The sequence below is a fragment of the Rutilus rutilus genome (genome assembly GCF_951802725.1).
Source record: "Rutilus rutilus genome assembly, chromosome: 12".
Lineage (NCBI taxonomy): Eukaryota > Metazoa > Chordata > Actinopteri > Cypriniformes > Leuciscidae > Rutilus > Rutilus rutilus.
In genome coordinates this window covers 958,250-978,249 of record NC_140217.1, presented here as the reverse complement: position 1 = coordinate 978,249, position 20,000 = coordinate 958,250, and the positions used below count along the sequence as shown (strand labels likewise).

The 20,000-nt window shown below is 43.7% G+C and overlaps 1 protein-coding gene across 1 annotated transcript in view; it reads left to right on the top strand.

The window, feature by feature from the left end:
* cacna1ib (calcium voltage-gated channel subunit alpha1 Ib) overlaps positions 1-20,000 on the top strand; it is a 125,418-nt gene that overhangs the window by 80,202 nt on the left and 25,216 nt on the right. The window contains 12 exon segments of the mRNA XM_084426225.1: positions 509-646; positions 2,347-2,633; positions 2,998-3,165; positions 4,941-5,378; positions 7,399-7,499; positions 10,959-11,082; positions 12,543-12,611; positions 15,525-15,695; positions 15,697-15,704; positions 17,686-17,812; positions 18,064-18,189; positions 19,958-20,000. The exon segment at positions 19,958-20,000 is cut by the window's right edge and continues 47 nt beyond it. Coding sequence (XP_084282351.1) covers positions 509-646; positions 2,347-2,633; positions 2,998-3,165; positions 4,941-5,378; positions 7,399-7,499; positions 10,959-11,082; positions 12,543-12,611; positions 15,525-15,695; positions 15,697-15,704; positions 17,686-17,812; positions 18,064-18,189; positions 19,958-20,000 — 1,800 coding nt within the window.

Here is a 20,000-nt window from a genome sequence, read left to right as displayed (position 1 = left end):
CTCAGTTCTCAGATAATGTTGTCAAGGCAGGCAGATCAAAAATATTGTTGAATATTAAATTAAATATAAACCTGTGCACAATGATGTGAAGCCAGTCCGATTGCAGTTTGGTGTTTTCAGGAAATATCTGTGTCTCCAGGAAACATCTCACACACACTCCGTCAGTGATGTTATTGGTTAATCCTGTGGGATTGTTTGGAGTTATTCTGTGGCTGTAAAGGGCGAGAGACATTAGTACCTTCAGAGTGTGTGTTAATGGCCAGATTTGCTCATGGCTCGGGCTGACTCCCGTTTCTCTCCTCCAGAAAAGCCTCCCTCTCTCACTCTCTCTCTCTCTCTCTCTCTTTCTCTCTCTCCCTCTCTCACTCTCTCTCTCTCTCTCTCACTCTCTCACTCTCTCTCCTTCAGAAAAGCCTCCCTCTCTCACTCTCTCTCTCTCTCTCACTCTCTCACTCTCTCTCCTCCAGAAAAGCCTCCCTCTCTCACTCTCTCACTCTCTCTCCTCCAGAAAAGCCTCCCTCTCTCACTGCGAACGGACATCTGGATCTGGAGCCGCTGGCCGAGGAGAAAACCAGGAGCAGCTTCTCTGAGGAAAACCACCGGAGGAGAACAATCTGCCTGGGCAGGAGATCCTCATCTCTAGTCAGTCAATGCCTGAGGGTCATTCGTTGTGTGTGTGTGTGTGTGTGTGTGTGTGTGTGTGAGAGAGAGAGTGTGCGTAAGAGTGTGCGTGTGTGTGTGTGTGTGTGTGTGTGAGTGAGTGTGAGAGTAAGAGTGTGTGTGTGCGTGAGAGTGTGTGTGAGAATGAGTGAGTGAGTGTATGTGAGTGCACATGTGTGCATGAGAGTGAGTGAGTGTGTGTGTGTATGTGTGTGTGTGTGTGAGTGAGTGTGAGAGTAAGAGTGTGTGTGTGCGTGAGAGTGTGTGTGAGAATGAGTGAGTGTATGTGAGTGCACATGTGTGCATGAGAGTGAGTGTGTGTGTGTGTGTATGTTATGAGTCAAGGAAACATTAGTGCAGATAAATGTTATTAAAGAATCCCTCAAGCAGAGACTCATCTGTGTGTGTGTGTGTGTGTTTGCGAGAGACTAAAATTCTCTTGATAATGTGCGTTGGACGCTCAGCCAAGGCTTTTGGGGTTTCCATAGCAACCCCTCTTTTAATTGAGGCAGCCGTGTGTATCGAGGGAGAGAGAGACGAGCGAGCGAGCTTGGGTTAAATATAGTGTGTTGAGCTGTTGTTCCTGAAGTCACGTGCCGTTGGGAGATTGTGGTGGGAAAGAGTCTTTGGGAATTTGTAAAAAATATGTAAAAAAAACCCAGGCAGAAAATCATACAGATGCATGTGTGTTCAATTAAAATGTTTCACTCTACCTGAATCACTCATCTTGAACTATCTCACTTTAATGACGTTAGATGTGAACGCTGATGCTTCGTCACCTGACGCGCGTGAGCCGGACTGTGTGTGTGAGGTCAACATTAGAGATTAGCGGCGGAGAACACAAGTTTCTATGGCAACTGCTTTAACCGCTCGTGCTGCTAAAAATGAGCGAATGCAGTCCGCAAGATCAGAAACACGTCGACTGCAATTACCACACACACACACACACACACACACGACTGCGTAAAGTTAACTCATCTTCAGTGTTTAAACAGCTTGTGTCGTTAGGAGTCAAATGTTTCTTCAGATTCCCTCCTCTCTCTGTAGAGCCACAGCCGCAGTTCACATAGATACAGGTGAATGGATGGATTAATGGATTGACAGAAAGATAGATATATAGATGGATGGATGGACGGACAGACAGATAGATAGATGGACAGACAGATAGATAGATAGATAGATAGATAGATAGACAGACATAAACTGGAATATGGATAGTTTTTGTAGTGTTGAGCTGTAGATGGTTATAGCTACACCACCTCACATCAGGGTCCGATTCTCCCCCTCATCTCCATTCTTAATACACCCCACGATTGCGGTGTCATCAGAATACTTCTGCACGTGACACTATTCAAATCTGAGGTGTACAGGGTGAACCAGACTGGGGAGAGCACTGTCCCCGTGGTGCTCCTGTGCTGCTGACTACCCTCTCAGAGGTGCCGTCCCTCAGTCGAACGTCCTGAGGTCTCTCAGTAAGATAGTCCACACTCATCCCGTCAGTTCCTCTTTCAGTAGAGGGGGCAGGCAATCAAACTTATTAAAGAAGTTATTAAACTGGTTGGCCCTCTCCACATCCCCCTCCACGAGGATCCCACGCTTCAAGCTACAGCCTGTGATGGTCTTCATGCCCTCCACACCTCCCTCATGCTGTTTTGCTGCAACTTCTGCCCCATTTTTCTTCTTTAGGTATCTTTAGCCTCTTTCAGCTGGATTTTGAGCTCCTGGTCACCAATCATAAAAGCCCTCTTCTTCTGGTTGAGGAGGTCTTTGATGATCCAGGGTTTATTGTTGGCAAAGCAGCGTACAGATCTAGTGGGAACAACAATGTCCATACAGAAGTTCATGTAGTCAGTCTAGTGATACCCTCAGCGTCCTCCCCATACGCCTCCTGCAGCATTCCCCAGTCAGTACACTGGAAACAGTCCCGCAGGGCCTCCTCCGCCCCAGGAGACCACTTTCTGGAGGAGTGTGTGGTGATGGGTTGCCTCACAACTTTGGGCTTATAGTGAGGCTGGAGCAGAACCAGATTGTGGTCTGATCTCCCCAGTGGCGGTAAAGAAATGGCAGTGTATGCATCCTTAACATTAGCAGACAGTAGATCAATAGTTTCCTCTGGTGGAACAGTCAACAGACTGGCAAAAAGCAGACAGTGAGGAGTCCAGTGTGACGTAGTTAAAATCCCCAGAAATAAACACTAACCGCGATGGTGTGTGAAAACACTTCCCGCTAGCCTTCGTGTCTCTGACTGTAGTGAAGCCGGGAAAATCCACATTAGCATCCGGGATGCTAGCCGTTAGCCATGTCTCAGTGAAACACTGTAAACTGCACTCCCTGTAGATCCTCACATTCTTCACCAATGCAGCCAGTTCATCGGTTTTGTTAGCCAGTGAGTTGACATTCCCCATAACCACAAACGGAATTAAGGGCTTGAATATCCACCGCTTCTCCCTGCGCCTATCCTTCGCCACGCTCGGCATCCCCGGTACGGCCGTCTCACCTTTCGAGGTAGATGGGGAACAACACCGGCACTGGCCGAAGGCCTGAGAGCAAACAGCTGATCTCTCATGTACAGTAGACAAGTCTGTGGCCGTTATTCAATAATAAAAAGTCCATATCCATAGGATGGAGTAAAAGTATGATAGAACAGCACTGTACTAAATATATAAGGACAAAGTTAAAAGTAAAAGAGGGCTATGAAAGACCGAAAACACGAGAGCTCAAACAAAGCTACTGGAGGAGCTGCCGCTCGCAGCCGGCGCTCATTAGATGGAGACAGACTGAAAGATAGACAGATAAACTGGAAGACGGATAGATAGACAGATAGAAAGGTAGATGGGTTGACGGCTAGACTGATGTATAAATAGGCAGATAGATAGACAAATAGATGGATAGAAAGGCAGATGGACAGATGGAAAGGCAGAGACAGATGTATAGATAAACAGATAGATAAACTGGAAGATGGATAGATAAACAAATAGATAAACTGGAAGATGGATAGAGGCAGATAGGTAAATGGATAGATGGATAGACAGACACAGTAGCGCAGTGGCAATCGGGAGAGTCGGGACTTTTCCCGGTGGGCCGGTAGTGTTTTGAGGCCGCGAGGGCCGGTCTGATAATAGTTATACATTGCCAGTTATATTAGCAACACCATCTGGCGGCCTGATGTGCGGCCGCTTCCCGCTGGTCAAACTGTGCAGCCTCTCTGCTCAACACAGTATATAAAAGTGCTCAACCCGTTCGGCAGGTCCAACCATGTCTAGGATTTTCAAAAACATAGGGGGATCAGTGAGCGGCCCCTCCCCAAATGGCGTAGCCTGTCGGGCCGGCCTTTGATGTGAAAAGCCACGAACACCTCTTTTTCCTCGTCACGTTTTGGAAGTCTAACGTCCGTGTGAGTGAGTTAAATGATGGAAAGGCAAAAAAGAAAACTGAAAGGTGGCGCTGAGAAGGTCAGACTCAAAAGGAAAAAAATTAGGGAGGAGGAGGCAGTGAAATGCTCCGAAATAACAGACATGTTCCGGGCATCAACGAGCAAAGATACTACAGGTGAAATAAACTGAAGCACATGTCATTAAAGCTGGGCACAGATGGGAATTAGCACCAGCTACCAGCCAGCCAGCCAAAAGCTTGTGAAATTTGAAAGTAGCTGTGGTAAATATGAGACAAATGAATAGTTTACTATTGAGTGACTCTTGATTTTGTCCTTCAGTGGTTGGCAGATTTCCTAGTTTTAAAACGAGTAACTTCCCTTGGCTGCTGCTGCTATGTTAAGTGGATACGGATTATGTTAACACTAGCAGAACATCAGTGTGTGTGTGTGTGTGTGTGAGAGAGAGAGAGAGTGTGTGTGAGAGTGTGTGTGTGTGTGTGTGCGAGAGAGAGAGAGAGAGAGAGAGAGAGAGAGTGTGTGTGTGTGTGTGTGTGTGTGTGTGAGAGAGAGAGAGCGAGAGAGAGTGTGTGTGTGTGTGTGTGACGTGGCATTGTCAAGGTAGCAATTTCACTGGATCTAAACAAATCAATCTAACCATAGACCATGTGACCAGTAGCGGTGGCTTTCTTAATATATTTAAAATAATTTTGCAAGGGTTCTATGACGTTAGTAGTATCTATTTTTTAGCAAATTATTATGTAAATTTTTTGACCACCGGGGGCCGGTGGTCTACGAAATTTCCCGGTCCCACTCCGCCCCTGGACAGACAGATTTCATTAGGAATCAAATGTTTCTTCATTTTTCCAGGTATTTTTCAAATGAATGAGTTTTCTTCCTCTCTCTGTAGCGCCACAGCCGCAGTTCCCAGTACCACCACTGGGGGCGTCCTCCCACTCACCCGTCCTGGAGCCGCCGGTGCAGCTGGAACAGTGGAGGCCTGAGGGCCGGGGGGGGCATCGGGGGCAGTTTGCGTGTGCGCAGTGTTCACTCTCACCCCGCGGAGCACGAGTCTCTCCTGCCCCCCCCACCCTCCCTGTCCCGCCGGGCCCGTCTCTCTCTCTCTCTCTCGCTTGAGCTGCCCGAGGTCCTGCAGCGTCCCCCTCTGGCCCGGATGAAGAGCGAGGTCCTGCAGCGCCCCCCTCTGGCCCGGATGAAGAGCGAGTCTGCCGAACACCAGGACTGTAATGGGAAGACCCCGGGCCCTCAGGGGCCACTGCTGGGAGAGGTTTATCCACAGCTCAACGCACGCAAGGACAAGAACAACCTGGAGGAAGACACTGACTATGTGAGTGTAGATGGATATGCAAATTGACAGATGGATGGATGGATGTATGGATAGGTAGATGGATGTATGGATGGATGGGTGGATGGACAGATTGATAGACGGGTGGATGGGTAGGTAGGTAGATGGATTGACAGACAGATGGATTGATAGACGGATGGATGGGTGGATGGGTAGGTAGGTAGATGGATTGACAGACAGATGGATTGATAGACGGATGGATGGGTTGACAGATAAACAGATGGATAGATAGATGTATATACGGATAGAGAGGTAGATGGACAGACGACAGATAGATACATTAAAAGAGATATATAGAAAGATAGACAGACGATAGATCTGTATAGATAGATAAACTGAAAGACGGGTAGATGGTCAGATAGGTAGATGGACAGATGGATTGAACGACATACAGTTGAATTGACAGATGGATGGATGATGGATAGGTAGATGGATAGGTTGATGGATGGGTTAACAGGTGGATGGATGGATGAATGGATAGGTAGAGGGATTGGCAGACAGACAGATGGTTGGATAGGTGGATAGATAGGTGGATGGATGGGTGGATAGATATGTTAGGTAGATAGATGGATGGATGGATGGATAGGTGGATCGGTGGATGGATGGATAGGTGGATTTATAGGTGGATGGATGGATGGATGGATGGATGATAGATAGGTTAGGTTAGGTAGAAAGGTAGATGATAGGTAGATGGATAGGTGGATGGATGGCTGGATAGATAGATAGGTTAGGTAGATGGATAGGTAGATGGATAGGTGGATGGATGGATGGATGGATAGGTAGATGGATAGGTGGATGGATAGGTGGATGGATGGATGGATAGGTAGATGGATAGGTGGATAGGTAGATGGATAGGTGGATGGATAGGTAGATGGATAGGTAGATGGATAGGTGGATGGATGGATGGATAGGTAGATGGATAGGTGGATGGATAGGTGGATGGATGGATGGATGGATGGATAGGTAGATGGATAGGTGGATGGATGGATGGATAGGTAGATGATAGGTGGATGGATGGATGGATAGGTAGATGGATAGGTGGATAGGTAGATGGATAGGTAGATGGATAGGTGGATGGATGGATGGATGGATGGATGGATAGGTAGATGGATAGGTGGATGGATAGGTGGATGGATGGATGGATGGATAGGTAGATGGATAGGTGGATGGATGGATGGATGGATGGATAGGTGGATAGGTAGATGGATAGGTGGATGGATGGATAGATTAGGTTAGGTAGAAAGGTAGATGGATGGGTGGACTCACACAGAAAGAGAGACATACACAGATGTACATAGAGAAACTGACAGATGAAAGGATAGACTGATGAATGGATGGATGGATAGACTGATAGATGTAGGGATGTAAGGATAGACTGATAGATGTAGGGATGTAAGGATAGACTGATAGATGGATGGATGAAAGGATAGACTGGTAGATGTAGGGATGCACTTCTCTCAGCTCTGCTGTTGAATCCATTATGCTAAATTCAGATGATTGTCCCTGAGAAGCAGAAAAAGTGGAATAAAGTCCTGATATTCTCTGAGCCGGACGCTTTCACAGTTTTAAAAGTTCTTGAGCGAGGCCTTCCTTTCACTAAAGTGATTTAAAAACGCTTTGTGAGTCAGTTTGAGCGTATCATTAGAAGAGCGCGGGAATCATCCCGTCTGACAGAGGACTGAGGAGGAACTCGTTTCATTTCAGCTTTTAATAAACGTCTCGTCAGTGAAATCCAGCGGCGCTTGATGTGGAGAATAAACAACATGCAGAAGCTCATTATGAACAGTGACAGCAAACACAACAGCCCAACTCCTCTGGGCACAGCATCTGTCCGATCGCATGAATGTGGACGCCGTACGGATGTATTAATCCTCAAATATTACTCCGTTTATTGGAAATGTCTCCCAGGGAAATTGAAACTGTTATTCAAAGTTAATTGGAAAGAGTTACCTTCATCTCAGATAACCAGAGTCGTGTGTGTGTGTGTGTGTGTGATACGCAGAGCCTGTGTTTCCGTATCCAGAAGATGATGGAGGTGTATCGTCCAGACTGGTGTGAGAAGAGAGAGGATTGGTCCATTTACTTATTTTCCCCCCAGAACAAGTACGTACTCAGACTCTCATTCTGTCCAAATCTGTTCAGTCGCTCTGACTGAGTGATGAGAGTAACTCTTCTTCACTACTGTACTGATGTATTATTTGGGGGAATCTGTACTGTACTCGAGTTCTGTTAAAACTGAATACTTGTACCTTTACTCAGTTACACTTTACAGAGTGAACATCATACCTTTAACTCCAGTACGTAGACTTTAAAGTACACATGTCTTAAATCAGTCTCAATTATTTCAGAAATAAATAGTATTTTATGTGTCCTAATGCGATTTTGAAAGACGCCGGTTAGTAAATGATGACAGAACTAACCAGTCCTTTGAACTACAGACTCTCAGATCTGATCTGAGTAAAATGTTTGGTTTTTGGATTTTACACTCGACACTTGATCTGAGCTAGTGAATGTAGTCATTAGCTGTGTGTCGTGTCTAAACACCTGTCAGACATCACTGTGAAACACCAGCGCTCCTGTCCTGTCTGGTTTGTGTATGTGCAGGTGGACCTCGTCACAGTCCGAATCACAGCTCCACGTCGACCTTAATCCGGATACATTTGAAAACGGCGTTTTGGTTTAAAACGCTCTCCGTCCACACTAGCGTTTCAGGCGTTTCCCGACGTCTCAGTGTGAATGAGAAACTTCTGGAAAACGCCTGAAAACACTGAATTCCCCTTTACTGCGCATGCGTAAACCCTCACACAAGCGCACTGAGATGATACAGACTGAGAAATAAATAATATCGTTGCGCAATTCTTCTGACAGGATCATTTTATTTAGCAGACTGTCTCCTCATTCACTGATGGTCCAGGTCGCTCTCACTCACTATTATATGTTTGGTCTAAAACGCTGAAACTGTTCTCATGTTTCACCGCAGCAAATGTGAGTGAATTTTCTGTCATCTGTGCAGGACTGTGATATGAAGAGTGTGTGAAGTAACTTATTTTATCAACAGTGTGAAGGTGAACAGCTCATAACAGGCACAGTACCGCTATAAACATCAATATCTATGTGTCACATGACTAAACTTACATCATCGGTTTTAAACACCTGTGTTTTGACAGTCCACACTACAACACGAAAACTGCATTTTTAAATTCATCCACTTTGGAGAACGTTTTCAAAAAGCTTAGTTTCCATTGATAAAAACGGCGTCTCAGTGAACGGAAGACAGGACAGAGAGAAGAAGATGCGCTTTCAAACGAAAGCGTGTGAGTGTGGACAAGGCCTCAGAGAGACTCAGATCTGATCGCTGGAAGAGTCTCGCATGTCCTTCAGTGCGCTGGAGCTCGACTCCTGCTGTGGCTCATGACAGAACTCACACACACACACACACACACACACACTGAGAGTCTCAGGCCTGACACACAGCATGTGTGCAGATTAATGCTCATATGAGCAGATCACAGCGACTCGCGATCCGGTCCACACAGCAGAAAATATGGGGTTAGAATTGTTGCATTATTCCAAATAAATAGATTGAGATTCACGAATAAAGAAAAATTTGTAAAATTCACAAATAAATTAAATGAGATTTGCAAATAAAAAAACAAATATTATATAAAATACTTATATAAAATATAATACTGTGGTTTGGCTTGATAAGCATACTAATGGTCTAACAAAATCCAAATTTTAAACATCTTTTACTGTAACAATTTAATGGGCTTTATTCTTCCTATTTGAGCCAATGCAACAATTCTAACACCATAGAAAATGGGGTGTTCTTGGCTGCAGTATCAAGCCTCTCTCCCTCTCTCTCTCTCTCTCTCTCTCTCTCTCTCTCTCTCTCTCTCTCTCTCTCTCTCACTCACTCACTCACTCACTCACACTCTCTCTCTCTCTCTCTCTCTCTCTCACTCACTCTCTCTCTCTCTCTCTCTCTCTCTCTCACTCACTCTCTCTCTCTCTCTCTCTCACACACTCTCTCGCTCTCTCTTTCTCTCTCTCTCTCACTCACTCACTCACTCTCTCTCTCTCTCTCTCTCTCTCTCTCACACTCACTCACTCACTCACTCTCTCTCTCTCTCTCTCTCTCTCTCTCTCTCTCTCTCTCTCTCTCTCTCTCTCTCTCTCTCTCTCTCTCTCTCTCTCTCTCTCTCACTCACTCACTCACTCACTCACTCTCTCTCTCTCTAAGTACATTTTGTATTGCCAAAGCATCACAACAACATAGAAAATGATTTAGAACATTTAGTACACAAAATTATAATAATAGTTAAATTAAATAAAGATAGTATTATATATATTATCTTGGCTAGTTATTGCAAAAATAATAATACTGATAACATAAAGCAATAATAATAGTGTAAACAAAGATTAATAAATAAAATAAAAAAGGATTATATTGCAGAAAACGTATATAAAAAAACTAAATAAACAAACACTGAACTTGAACATCATATATGTGTGTAGGTGTGATGGGATGGGTTAGGCTGTGTGTGTGATGGGGTGTGTTAGGCTGTGAGTGAGTGTGTGTGTATTGGGCGTTTGCTGCTCTGCTCGTCCCTCAGGATGTGGAGAGATGCTACTAGTCTTGCTGCTATATTGGAGCATTTGGCTTCTTCGCCAAGGATGAATCTAAGTTTTTGGGTTGGGTTACAGGTGTTAAATTGGGGAAATATCTTATTAATTTTGGGGTAATATTGGTCTCTGATGTGTTCATATTTTGGGCATTCTGTGAGGAAGTGCAGCTCGGTCTCCGGCACTCCCAGAATGCAGTGCGTGCAGAGTCTGTCCTCCCGGGAGAGCCAGGTCTGTCTGCGCCGGCCCGTCTCGATGGCCAGGCTGTGCTCGCTGAGTCTGTACATCGTCAGGGTTTTCCTGAGCTTCACATCACTCACTGTGCTCAGGTAGCTCGCAACAGTGTACTCTCGATTTAGTGCCGAATAACATTCCAGTTTGTGTTGGTTTTGAATGGTGTTCGTCCAATGGGTGATGTACTTGTCTTGTTCTGTGTTGATAATTTGTGCAGGCCGAATGTGTGTGAGTGTGTGTGTGTGTTGAGGCGAGCTGATCTCTGCAGGAGAGAGCTCAGTCAGTCTCAGCACCAGCTGACACAGGGGACTCCTCGCTACGCTCAGCTCTTGGTGTTTGAGGGCTCTGTAATGGTGTGTGTTGGGGTCTCTTGTTTTCAGGTGTTTCCAGAATTTGATGGCTCTTTTTTGGATGTTTAGGAGGAGAGGGTATTGGCCTAATTCTGCCCTGCATCCGTTGTTTGGTGTTTTTCTTTGGACTTTGAGTATTCTTTTACAGAAATCTAATTGTAGAGTTTCAATCGGATGTTTTTCCCAATTAAAAAAAATCAAATTTTATATTTGTATTTTTTTATATATCACTCTCTCTCGCTCTCTCTCTCACACACTCTCTCTCTCTCTCTCTCTCACACACACACACTCTCTCTCTCTCTCTCTCTCTCACTCACTCACACTCTCTCTCTCTCTCTCTCTCTCTCTGCAGGTTTCGTCTGATGTGTCAGACTATCATCGCTCATAAACTCTTTGACTATGTGGTTCTTGCTTTCATCTTCCTCAACTGCATCACAGTGGCTCTGGAGAGACCCAGAATCCACCAGGGCAGTCTGGTACGTGTCATCACTCACATTCACACACACAGAATTGTCACAGCTTGAGTCAGCGCGACTCGTCTCACGGTAGTGACACATTGATTTGCAGCTCCGCATGAACACTGTCACAAACACTCACATGTGCAGGAGCTTCACAGAGGAGAAACGGCAGGTTTAATTCACCGCAATGATCTGGTTTATAATATATAGTATACTGAAAAAGATCAATTTGTCTCTTCCTTTTAATTGGAAGTCAATATATTTCTGGCAACTTGAAAAAAATCAACAAAAAAAAAGTTAAACATAAAAACAAAAGTTACACATTTAATAATCTATAAGCATTTCTCAGATTCTATGTACAGTATGTAAAACAACACTGTCAGTACACCAGTTATACAATGAACTAGAACCAGATCAATGCATTTATTTCCATTCAAAATGATGGAAACCGACAGAAAAACACCAGGCGTGAAAGATTCCTTATCCTGTGACTCCCTCTAGTGGGAAACATTAATATCAGCATTTAAACATTTAAACTCCCCCTGTAGTCAATACTTTTATCCCTTGAAACTCATCTTTGATCACCAAAACATATCACATACTTAAATGTTAAAATATCTTCAATGTAACTCGACACCCTTGCCTCATTTAGTATGCGTGGTTCTCTGAATATGCAAATGAGCCCCGCCTCCACTCACTCACTCAGCTCAGAGATCCACTGGTTGACGATCACACGTTGATCCGATTGGTTACAAGGTAGTTTGTGACGTCAGAAACACCAGCGATTTCAAAGCGTGTTTTTGAGACTGTCTTTGGTTCACTGCAGTTTTAAGGAGGAAATACTCAGCAATGGTGTCGACTTATGAATTTACACATGCTTTGTCTTAAAGCAGATTAAAAACACCACATAGACATAAAAACGAAGAAAGCGCGGTCGGAAGAGTGCAGAGACGGCTCTGCGTGAGTGGTATTTATCGACAGGAACGTTAAATACAAGCACAACTCTAGGGGGCGCTGTTTGAGAAAAACTAAAACTGCATAGTGTGCCTTTAAAAGATTAAACTGAAAATGTTTATGCATTGAAGACCATCACACACCATAGTAATGATTTACAGATTTTGGAGTAGTTCTCAGGAACTAACACTGTTAATCAGCGAATTAGATCAGTTTGGCTAGCTTTGTGTCAGCATCATGACTGTTGCTGTCGAGGCTCAGCGTGTTAAAGCATGAACTTCAGCAGGACTGCTGTGACATTTCAAGCGTAATAATCACAGGATATTTTACCCCGGTAATGTAGAAGTCTCACATCTCATTCTTAGTTTGACATTTCTGGAGCCGCTGTATCATTACCTCGCGCTGCCTTGTCTCACTGTTCTCTCTCTCTCTCTCTCTCTCTCTCTCTCTCTCTCTCTCTCTCTCCTCTCTCTCTCTCTCTCTCTCCTCTCTCCCTTTCTCCCTCTCTCTCTCTCCCCCATCAGGAGCGAGTCTTCCTCACCATCTCCAACTATGTTTTCACTGCCATCTTTGTGGCCGAGATGACAGTCAAGGTAACGTCTCACCTGAGCACTTGTGTGTGTGTGTGTGTGTGTGTGTGTGTGTGTGTAAGGTATCCTGAACACTTCTGTGCAGCCTGTATCAGTGGCTGTGCTCATACACACAACAATGGCCAGTTAATCATAATAAATATAGTGCAAAAAAACAAACAAAAATAACATTAAAAGAATGTAATGAGTGATTATTCCTCTGGCTGCTCTTCATTAATCTCAGGACTGGGAACACTGGTGTAATGTTACACATTAAAATGAAAGATGACATATATGATAGGATATAGTGTAGGTATAAATAAACAGTAGTTCTGTCAATCAATTAAAACAAATTAATAATTAATCGTATTAATTGCATTTTGTGTAATTAATCGCACCTAACATTAAAGTTTAAAGTAATTTCACAGTTAATCTACAAATTAATGTAGAAAAAACAGCATAAAAACTGTATATTTAAAATATTTGATCTAACATGTAGGAAATGTACAGAAATTAATTAAAGTTAGCAATCACTTCACAGTCTTCACAGCATACATTATAAATTAAATATACAGTCGTCAACATTTGAAGTGGATCAAAGTTCATCAATGTTCTTCTAAGACAAGAACGGGTATTGTTCAAAATTCATGTACAACTTTGATGAAAGGTTTTGATCCACTTCAAATGTTGATGACTGTAGATGAATCCTTATTAAAGCTACAAAAGTTTTTCAGATTTGGTCTTTTTCTTTTGTTCTTTGATTGACATTAATGGCAGACAGCAGCAGGTTTATTAGGCACTGTCACTTTAAGATCTGACTATTACACTTCATTAGAGCGTCTGCCGCTCACAGGCTCATTCAGATCATGTGCCATCAGCCTCGTTAGCCAATGAGAAAGCTGGAGACGCAGTGCATGCTGGGTAAACACTGGAGTGAAGAGTTTTACAGGACACTTCACCAGTGTGTGTCAGAAGAGTGTGTGTCACTCTTGTGTGTGTGGCTCACAGCAGACAGAAGGCAGAGAGTGCTGTGAAACTTATCAAATAATCATGCAGAGGTCCAATATTATAATAGATTTATGAAGTTTTAAAAGAGAAATCTCTTCCTTGTCTTTCTGTGGCCCTCGACCTCAAAACCACTCATTAAAACTGCACTGGACTGATTTAACCCTATAAACCCTGCACACTTCTGCGAGCTCATTACACAATGGCAATTCAAAATGCTTTACATAGAAACTAAGCACAAAATAAAAGCAAGGGAATTTAAAACAGTTATAAAAGGAATTAAAAGAGATAAATGATCTTTATAAAATGAATTAGAGTAAAATGAATTAAAGTATTAAAAAGATGATACATAGAATAAACTTCTCATCTGGCAAAACACCGGTGTATCATATTTTGCATATAGGTTTACTCTGACACTGACACGTTTATTCGGCGCGCCTAAGAATTCCATTGAAAGTCTCCGATGGACCTGATTTTTCCCTAAAGTCGGACAGGAGGAGCTCTAGGACTGACCTCGCACCCACAGAACCTCGAGTTTAATCACCTCAGACCCACTCCACCACAGACCGGGCCATCAGCATGGGTTCATTTCTCAGTTCCTCCAATTAAGTCATATTTGTCTCTTATCCAATTTCCAGTGCCATTTGAGTTTAGAATGAGAAGGAGGATGCAGACACAGTGTAATCAGCCGGGCGCACCGGCACAGCGCTCGTTCAGTAAATGCTCAGCTAAACAGAAGTGTTCTGAGTCTGGATTTGAATGTGATACTGTATTTCTGATCTCTCTGGAAGCTGAATTTTATGGCATATCTGTTATAAAGATCTCATTGATTTACATTACAAGCATCAGAATTTCATCGTTTTGTCCAAATAAATATTAGCATCTGCATCAAATTGCATATTTTTATATAAACTTTCATATAAACGTGGAAATGATCAATCTGACTTCAACAGCGACAAAACAAACAGAGTCTCTCTCTCCCTCTCTCTCTCCCTCTTCACTCTCTCTCTCTCTCTCTCTCTCGCTCCCTCTCTCCCTCTCTCTCTCTCCCCTCTCTCCTCTCTCTCTCTCTCTCTCTCTCTCTCTCTCTCTCTCTCTCTCTCTCTCTCTCTCTCTCTCTCTCTCTCTCTCTCTCTCTCTCCCTCCTCTCTCTCTCTCTCTCTCTCTCCCTCTCTTCTCTCTCTCTCTCTCTCTCTCTCTCTCTCTCTCTCTCTCTCTCTCTCTCCCTCTCTCTCTCTCTTCTCTCTCTTCTCTCTCTCTCTCTCTCTCTCTCTCTCTCCCTCTCTCTCTCTCTTCTCTCTCTCTCTCAATTCAATTCAATTCAATAAAGCTTTATTGGCATGACAAAAATACATTTGTATTGCCAAAGCATGAAAACAACATATAAAATGATTTTGAACATTTAGTACAAAAAAATAAATAATAATAATTCAATTAAATAAAAATAGTAAAACAGTTTATGAACATTTCAAAATTCTGTGAACAACTTAGAATTCAGTGTGTAAGTGTTTGTGTGTTTGTTTTGTGTACAAGCGTGTGTGTGTGTGTGTGTGAGCGCATCATTGAATAGTCGTCAACTCTCTCTTCTTGTGGCAGGCATCGATGTATCTTGCCGCTAGTAGGATACAATCTCTTTTTTCACCTAATAGGTGTTGAAATTGTGTTTTGTTGTTCAACTTTAGGAAGTTAGGGCAAAGTATTTCAAATTTTGTGTAAAAAGTCCCTCTAATGTCCTCATAGTTGGGACAGCTGGTGAGAAAGTGTTGCTCTGTCTCCACCTCTCCCTGGTCACAGTATGGGCAGAGGCGTCTCTCTCGGGGCAGCCAGCTCTGTCTGTATCTGTATCTCTCTCCCTCTCTCTCTCTCTCTCTCTCTCTCTCTCTCCCTCTCCCTCCCTCTCTCTCTCTCTCTCTCTCTCTCTCTCTCTCTCAGGTGGTGTCTAAGGGCCTGTATCTGGGTGATCGAGCATATCTGCGCAGCAGCTGGAATGTTCTGGATGGTTTTCTCGTCTTCGTGTCTCTGATTGACATTGTGGTGTCGATGGCGGGCGGAGCGAAGATCCTGGGCGTGCTGCGCGTGCTGCGACTGCTGAGGACATTACGCTCCGCTCAGGTCACAACGACAACACACACTTTCTTTAGAGCAGCGCAACACACTGACACACACTGACTGCAGGTTCATTCTGTGCTCATGCTTTATTAGAGAATCATGACTCTACAGGTGAAGAGATATAAATCTATAAAGCACCAGCCGTTCCCCAGTTGATTAATCACAGTATTAGGACAGTTGTTTTGTATTACAATTGTTTTTTCAAACGTTATGTTTAACCATCCTAATGAGGCATTGTATAATTAAATATGCACTGATTTGCATACTTTTTCAGATCAGAAATCTGAACACTGGATAAGTGTTTTGTAAGTGAAAATAAGTGAAAGACATTGTTGACATTAGTTCTCCTTTTATCACTCCATAAATCAGAAAATGCTGTCAACAGACAGAAATCAAACAGGTTTTATCTGTACAATGTTGTATAAATAAGGTGAATGATATCTGAACAACCCTTCAGAATATAGATATGAATAAAAAAATGAGAAGTTAGTTGTGTGTGAAGCTGCTGAAGCTTCTGACTGGAACGCACTGCCTTGAGAAGCTTATTGTAACGTGTTACTGTGAAAAGACCCTGTTCTTGGCTGTCGAGTCCAGCGGTCTGGGCTGGTTCTGTGTTGTTCTGTGCGTTTCTGTGTGGTACTGTGCGGTACTGTGTTGTTCTGTGTTGTTCTGTGTGGTTCTGTGTGGTTCTGTGCGGTACTGTGTTGTTCTGTGCGGTTCTGTGTGGTTCTGTGCGGTACTGTGTTGTTCTGTGTGGTTCTGTGTGGTTCTGTGCGGTACTGTGTTGTTCTGTGCGGTTCTGTGCGGTTCTGTGCGGTTCTGTGCGTTTCTGTGTGGTACTGTGTGGTTCTGTGTGGTTCTGTGTGGTTCTGTGCGGTTCTGTGTTGTTCTGTGCGGTTCTGTGTGGTTCTGTGTTGTTCTGTGCGGTTCTGTGTGGTTCTGTGTTGTTCTGTGCGGTTCTGTGTGGTTCTGTGCGGTTCTGTGTTGTTCTGTGCGGTTCTGTGCGGTTCTGTGTGGTTCTGTGCGGTACTGTGTTGTTCTGTGCGGTTCTGTGTGGTTCTGTGCGGTACTGTGTTGTTCTGTGTGGTTCTGTGTGGTTCTGTGCGGTACTGTGTTGTTCTGTGCGGTTCTGTGCGGTTCTGTGCGGTTCTGTGCGTTTCTGTGTGGTACTGTGTTGTTCTGTGTGGTTCTGTGTGGTTCTGTGTGGTTCTGTGCGGTTCTGTGTTGTTCTGTGCGGTTCTGTGTGGTTCTGTGTTGTTCTGTGCGGTTCTGTGTGGTTCTGTGTTGTTCTGTGCGGTTCTGTGTGGTTCTGTGCGGTTCTGTGTTGTTCTGTGCGGTTCTGTGCGGTTCTGTGTGGTTCTGTGCGGTACTGTGTTGTTCTGTGCGGTTCTGTGTGGTTCTGTGCGGTTCTGTGCGGTTCTGTGTGGTTCTGTGCAGTACTGTGTTGTTCTGTGCGGTTCTGTGTTGTTCTGTGCGGTTCTGTGCGGTTCTGTGCGGTTCTGTGTGGTTCTGTGCAGTACTGTGTTGTTCTGTGCGGTTCTGTGTGGTTCTGTGCGGTTCTGTGCGGTTCTGTGCGGTTCTGTGCAGTACTGTGTTGTTCTGTGCGGTTCTGTGTGGTTCTGTGTGGTTCTGTGCAGTACTGTGTTGTTCTGTGCGGTTCTGTGTGGTTCTGTGGTTCTGTGCGGTTCTGTGCGGTTCTGTGTGGTTCTGTGCGGTACTGTGTTGTTCTGTGCGGTTCTGTGTTGTTCTGTGCGGTTCTGTGCGGTTCTGTGTGGTTCTGTGCAGTACTGTGTTGTTCTGTGCGGTTCTGTGTGGTTCTGTGCGGTTCTGTGCGGTTCTGTGCAGTACTGTGTTGTTCTGTGCGGTTCTGTGTGGTTCTGTGCGGTTCTGTGCGGTTCTGTGCGGTTCTGTGCGTTTCTGTGCGGTTCTGTGCGTTTCTGTGTGGTTCTGTGCGGTTCTGACTGTGTTCTCTGTTGTTCCTCAGGGTGATCAGTCGCGCTCCAGGACTGAAGCTGGTGGTGGAGACTCTGATCACGTCGCTGAAGCCCATCGGAAACATCGTCTTGATCTGCTGCGCTTTCTTCATCATCTTCGGCATCCTGGGAGTTCAGGTTAATCTCACTCATACTCAGTCATCGCTGATCTCTCAGACGCTGATCTCACTCGCTCTCTCTGTGTGTGTGTGTGTGTGTGTGTGTGTGTGCGTGCGTGTGCGTCTGTGTGTGTGTGTTTGTGTTTGTGTGTGTGTTTGTGTGTGTGCGTCTGTGTGTGTGTGTCTGTGTGTGTGTGTGTGTGTGTGTGTGTGTGTGTGTGTTTGTGTTTGTGTGTGTGTTTGTGTGTGTGCGTGTGTGTGTCTCAACAGCTCTTCAAAGGGAAGTTCTTTTACTGTATGGGTTTGGATGTGAAGAACATCACCAATAAATCCGACTGTCTGTCTGCGAATTACCGCTGGGTTCATCACAAGTACAACTTTGACAACCTGGGGCAGGTGAGGGTCCGGTCCGTCTCTTCATGATTCCCAAAGTCTTTCTTTCTCCATAGACTTTACTAAATATTCTCCAATATAGAGTTTTGAGCTGAACGGCCATATCTGAACCTAGGGGTGGGCGATATCTCGATATTTACGATATCTCGAGATTTTTTTTTAACTCGATATGGATTTTGACATATCATATATATCGATATATTGTTTATATTTAATTCTGATTTCGCCACTTTGCTTGTTTGCCTTCTCTGTGCTGTGCTCGCCCCCGCCCTCCTCTGCTTTTGTTCCCCCTCCCCTCGCGTGTTGTCTCCTATTTTTTTACAGTCTATGGTTGTCTCATTCAAGTTAAATGATTCAACCAACCAAGTCCCCCGAGTCCGGTCACGCACATGATCAATCTTTCCCCGCCTAGCGAGTGCTTGAAGTGCGTCAGAAACAGCGCGCGCGCGATCAGTTGTTGTTCATAATTTGTTGTGTAGCGTCGCCTCTCGCCGCATTGCTTTTGTTTTAGGGCGCTTAACACACTCACACTTAACATGCTCCCCTGTAGAAACGGGCCTGGCAGCTCGCGCCAGGTCTAGACACGGTGAAAGTTTCCTGATTGTGACGGATGGCCGAATTTACATGACACATTATAAATTAGCATTAGCCTACCTATTCTGCTATAGATACAGAGCCAAAAAGAAGAGAAGAGGATAAAGGTGGATAAAGACAGAGGTAAAGTCATGTAATGAATGAACAGTTTATCTAATTGCATAGTAGTAAGATACTATAATTTAATGGCAGTTATTTTTACCTTAAACTTTATGCTAGCAGTTGTTCTGAGTTCTCCAGAGGCCCCAGACAGTGTGATTTTGTAACAATCATGTCAGTTTTTAGATGCATTTTTATCACTTTTAATCTACAAGTGCAGTTTTACTCTACAGTTGTGCAGTTTTTTGGGGGTATATGGCATTTTTTTTTAATTTATTTGCCAAAATTAGTAATGGTATTTCTATACAGGTTTATTAAAAATAGTGCAATATTTTTTTTTTTCCTTTATTTTTCAGTTAAATTATTATTTTAGTATACAGGACTTTTTTTTTTTTTAAATGTCACAGAAGCACTTTGTTCCTACATGAACTGCCTACCTATTTGCATTTCAATAAAAAAAAAGACTTTGTGGTATTTGGCATATTTTTGCAGTAGTTTTTGGGGGGTTATTTTTCCTGTAAAGATATCGAGATATATATCGTATATCGAGATATAGCAAAATATATCGAGATATATTTTTTGCTCCATATCGCCCAGCCCTATCTGAACCAGTGTTGTTTTAGAATCATTGAGATACTATTATAGTTATTATCAGTAAGTTGAATTCATTTATGTTTTTATATTTCCCTTAGTTTCCATCACTCCACAATAAATCCTTTAAAAAATCCAGAAAATACAAGTACAAGTTTAAAATAGTATCTTAAAATTGTATGTTAATATTAATATTAATTTTCATACAAAAAATATATAAATGGTTTGAGATTGTTGAGAACAACTTGATGACATCATTCTTAGTGCATCATGGGAGTGTATGATTAAAGATAATAATATTTAAAATCCTACTGAGGAGATCTGTGTGATCTTGACTTTCTGCTGCTGATCTGCTGTGTGTGTGTGTGTGTGTGTGTGTGTGTGTGTGTGTGTGTGTGTGTGTGTGTGTGTGTGTGTGTGTGTGTGTGTGTGTGTGTGTGTGTGTGTGTGTGTGTGTGACTGTTTGTTCGGTGGTTTTCCATTTCAGGCTCTGATGTCACTGTTTGTGTTGGCATCTAAAGACGGATGGG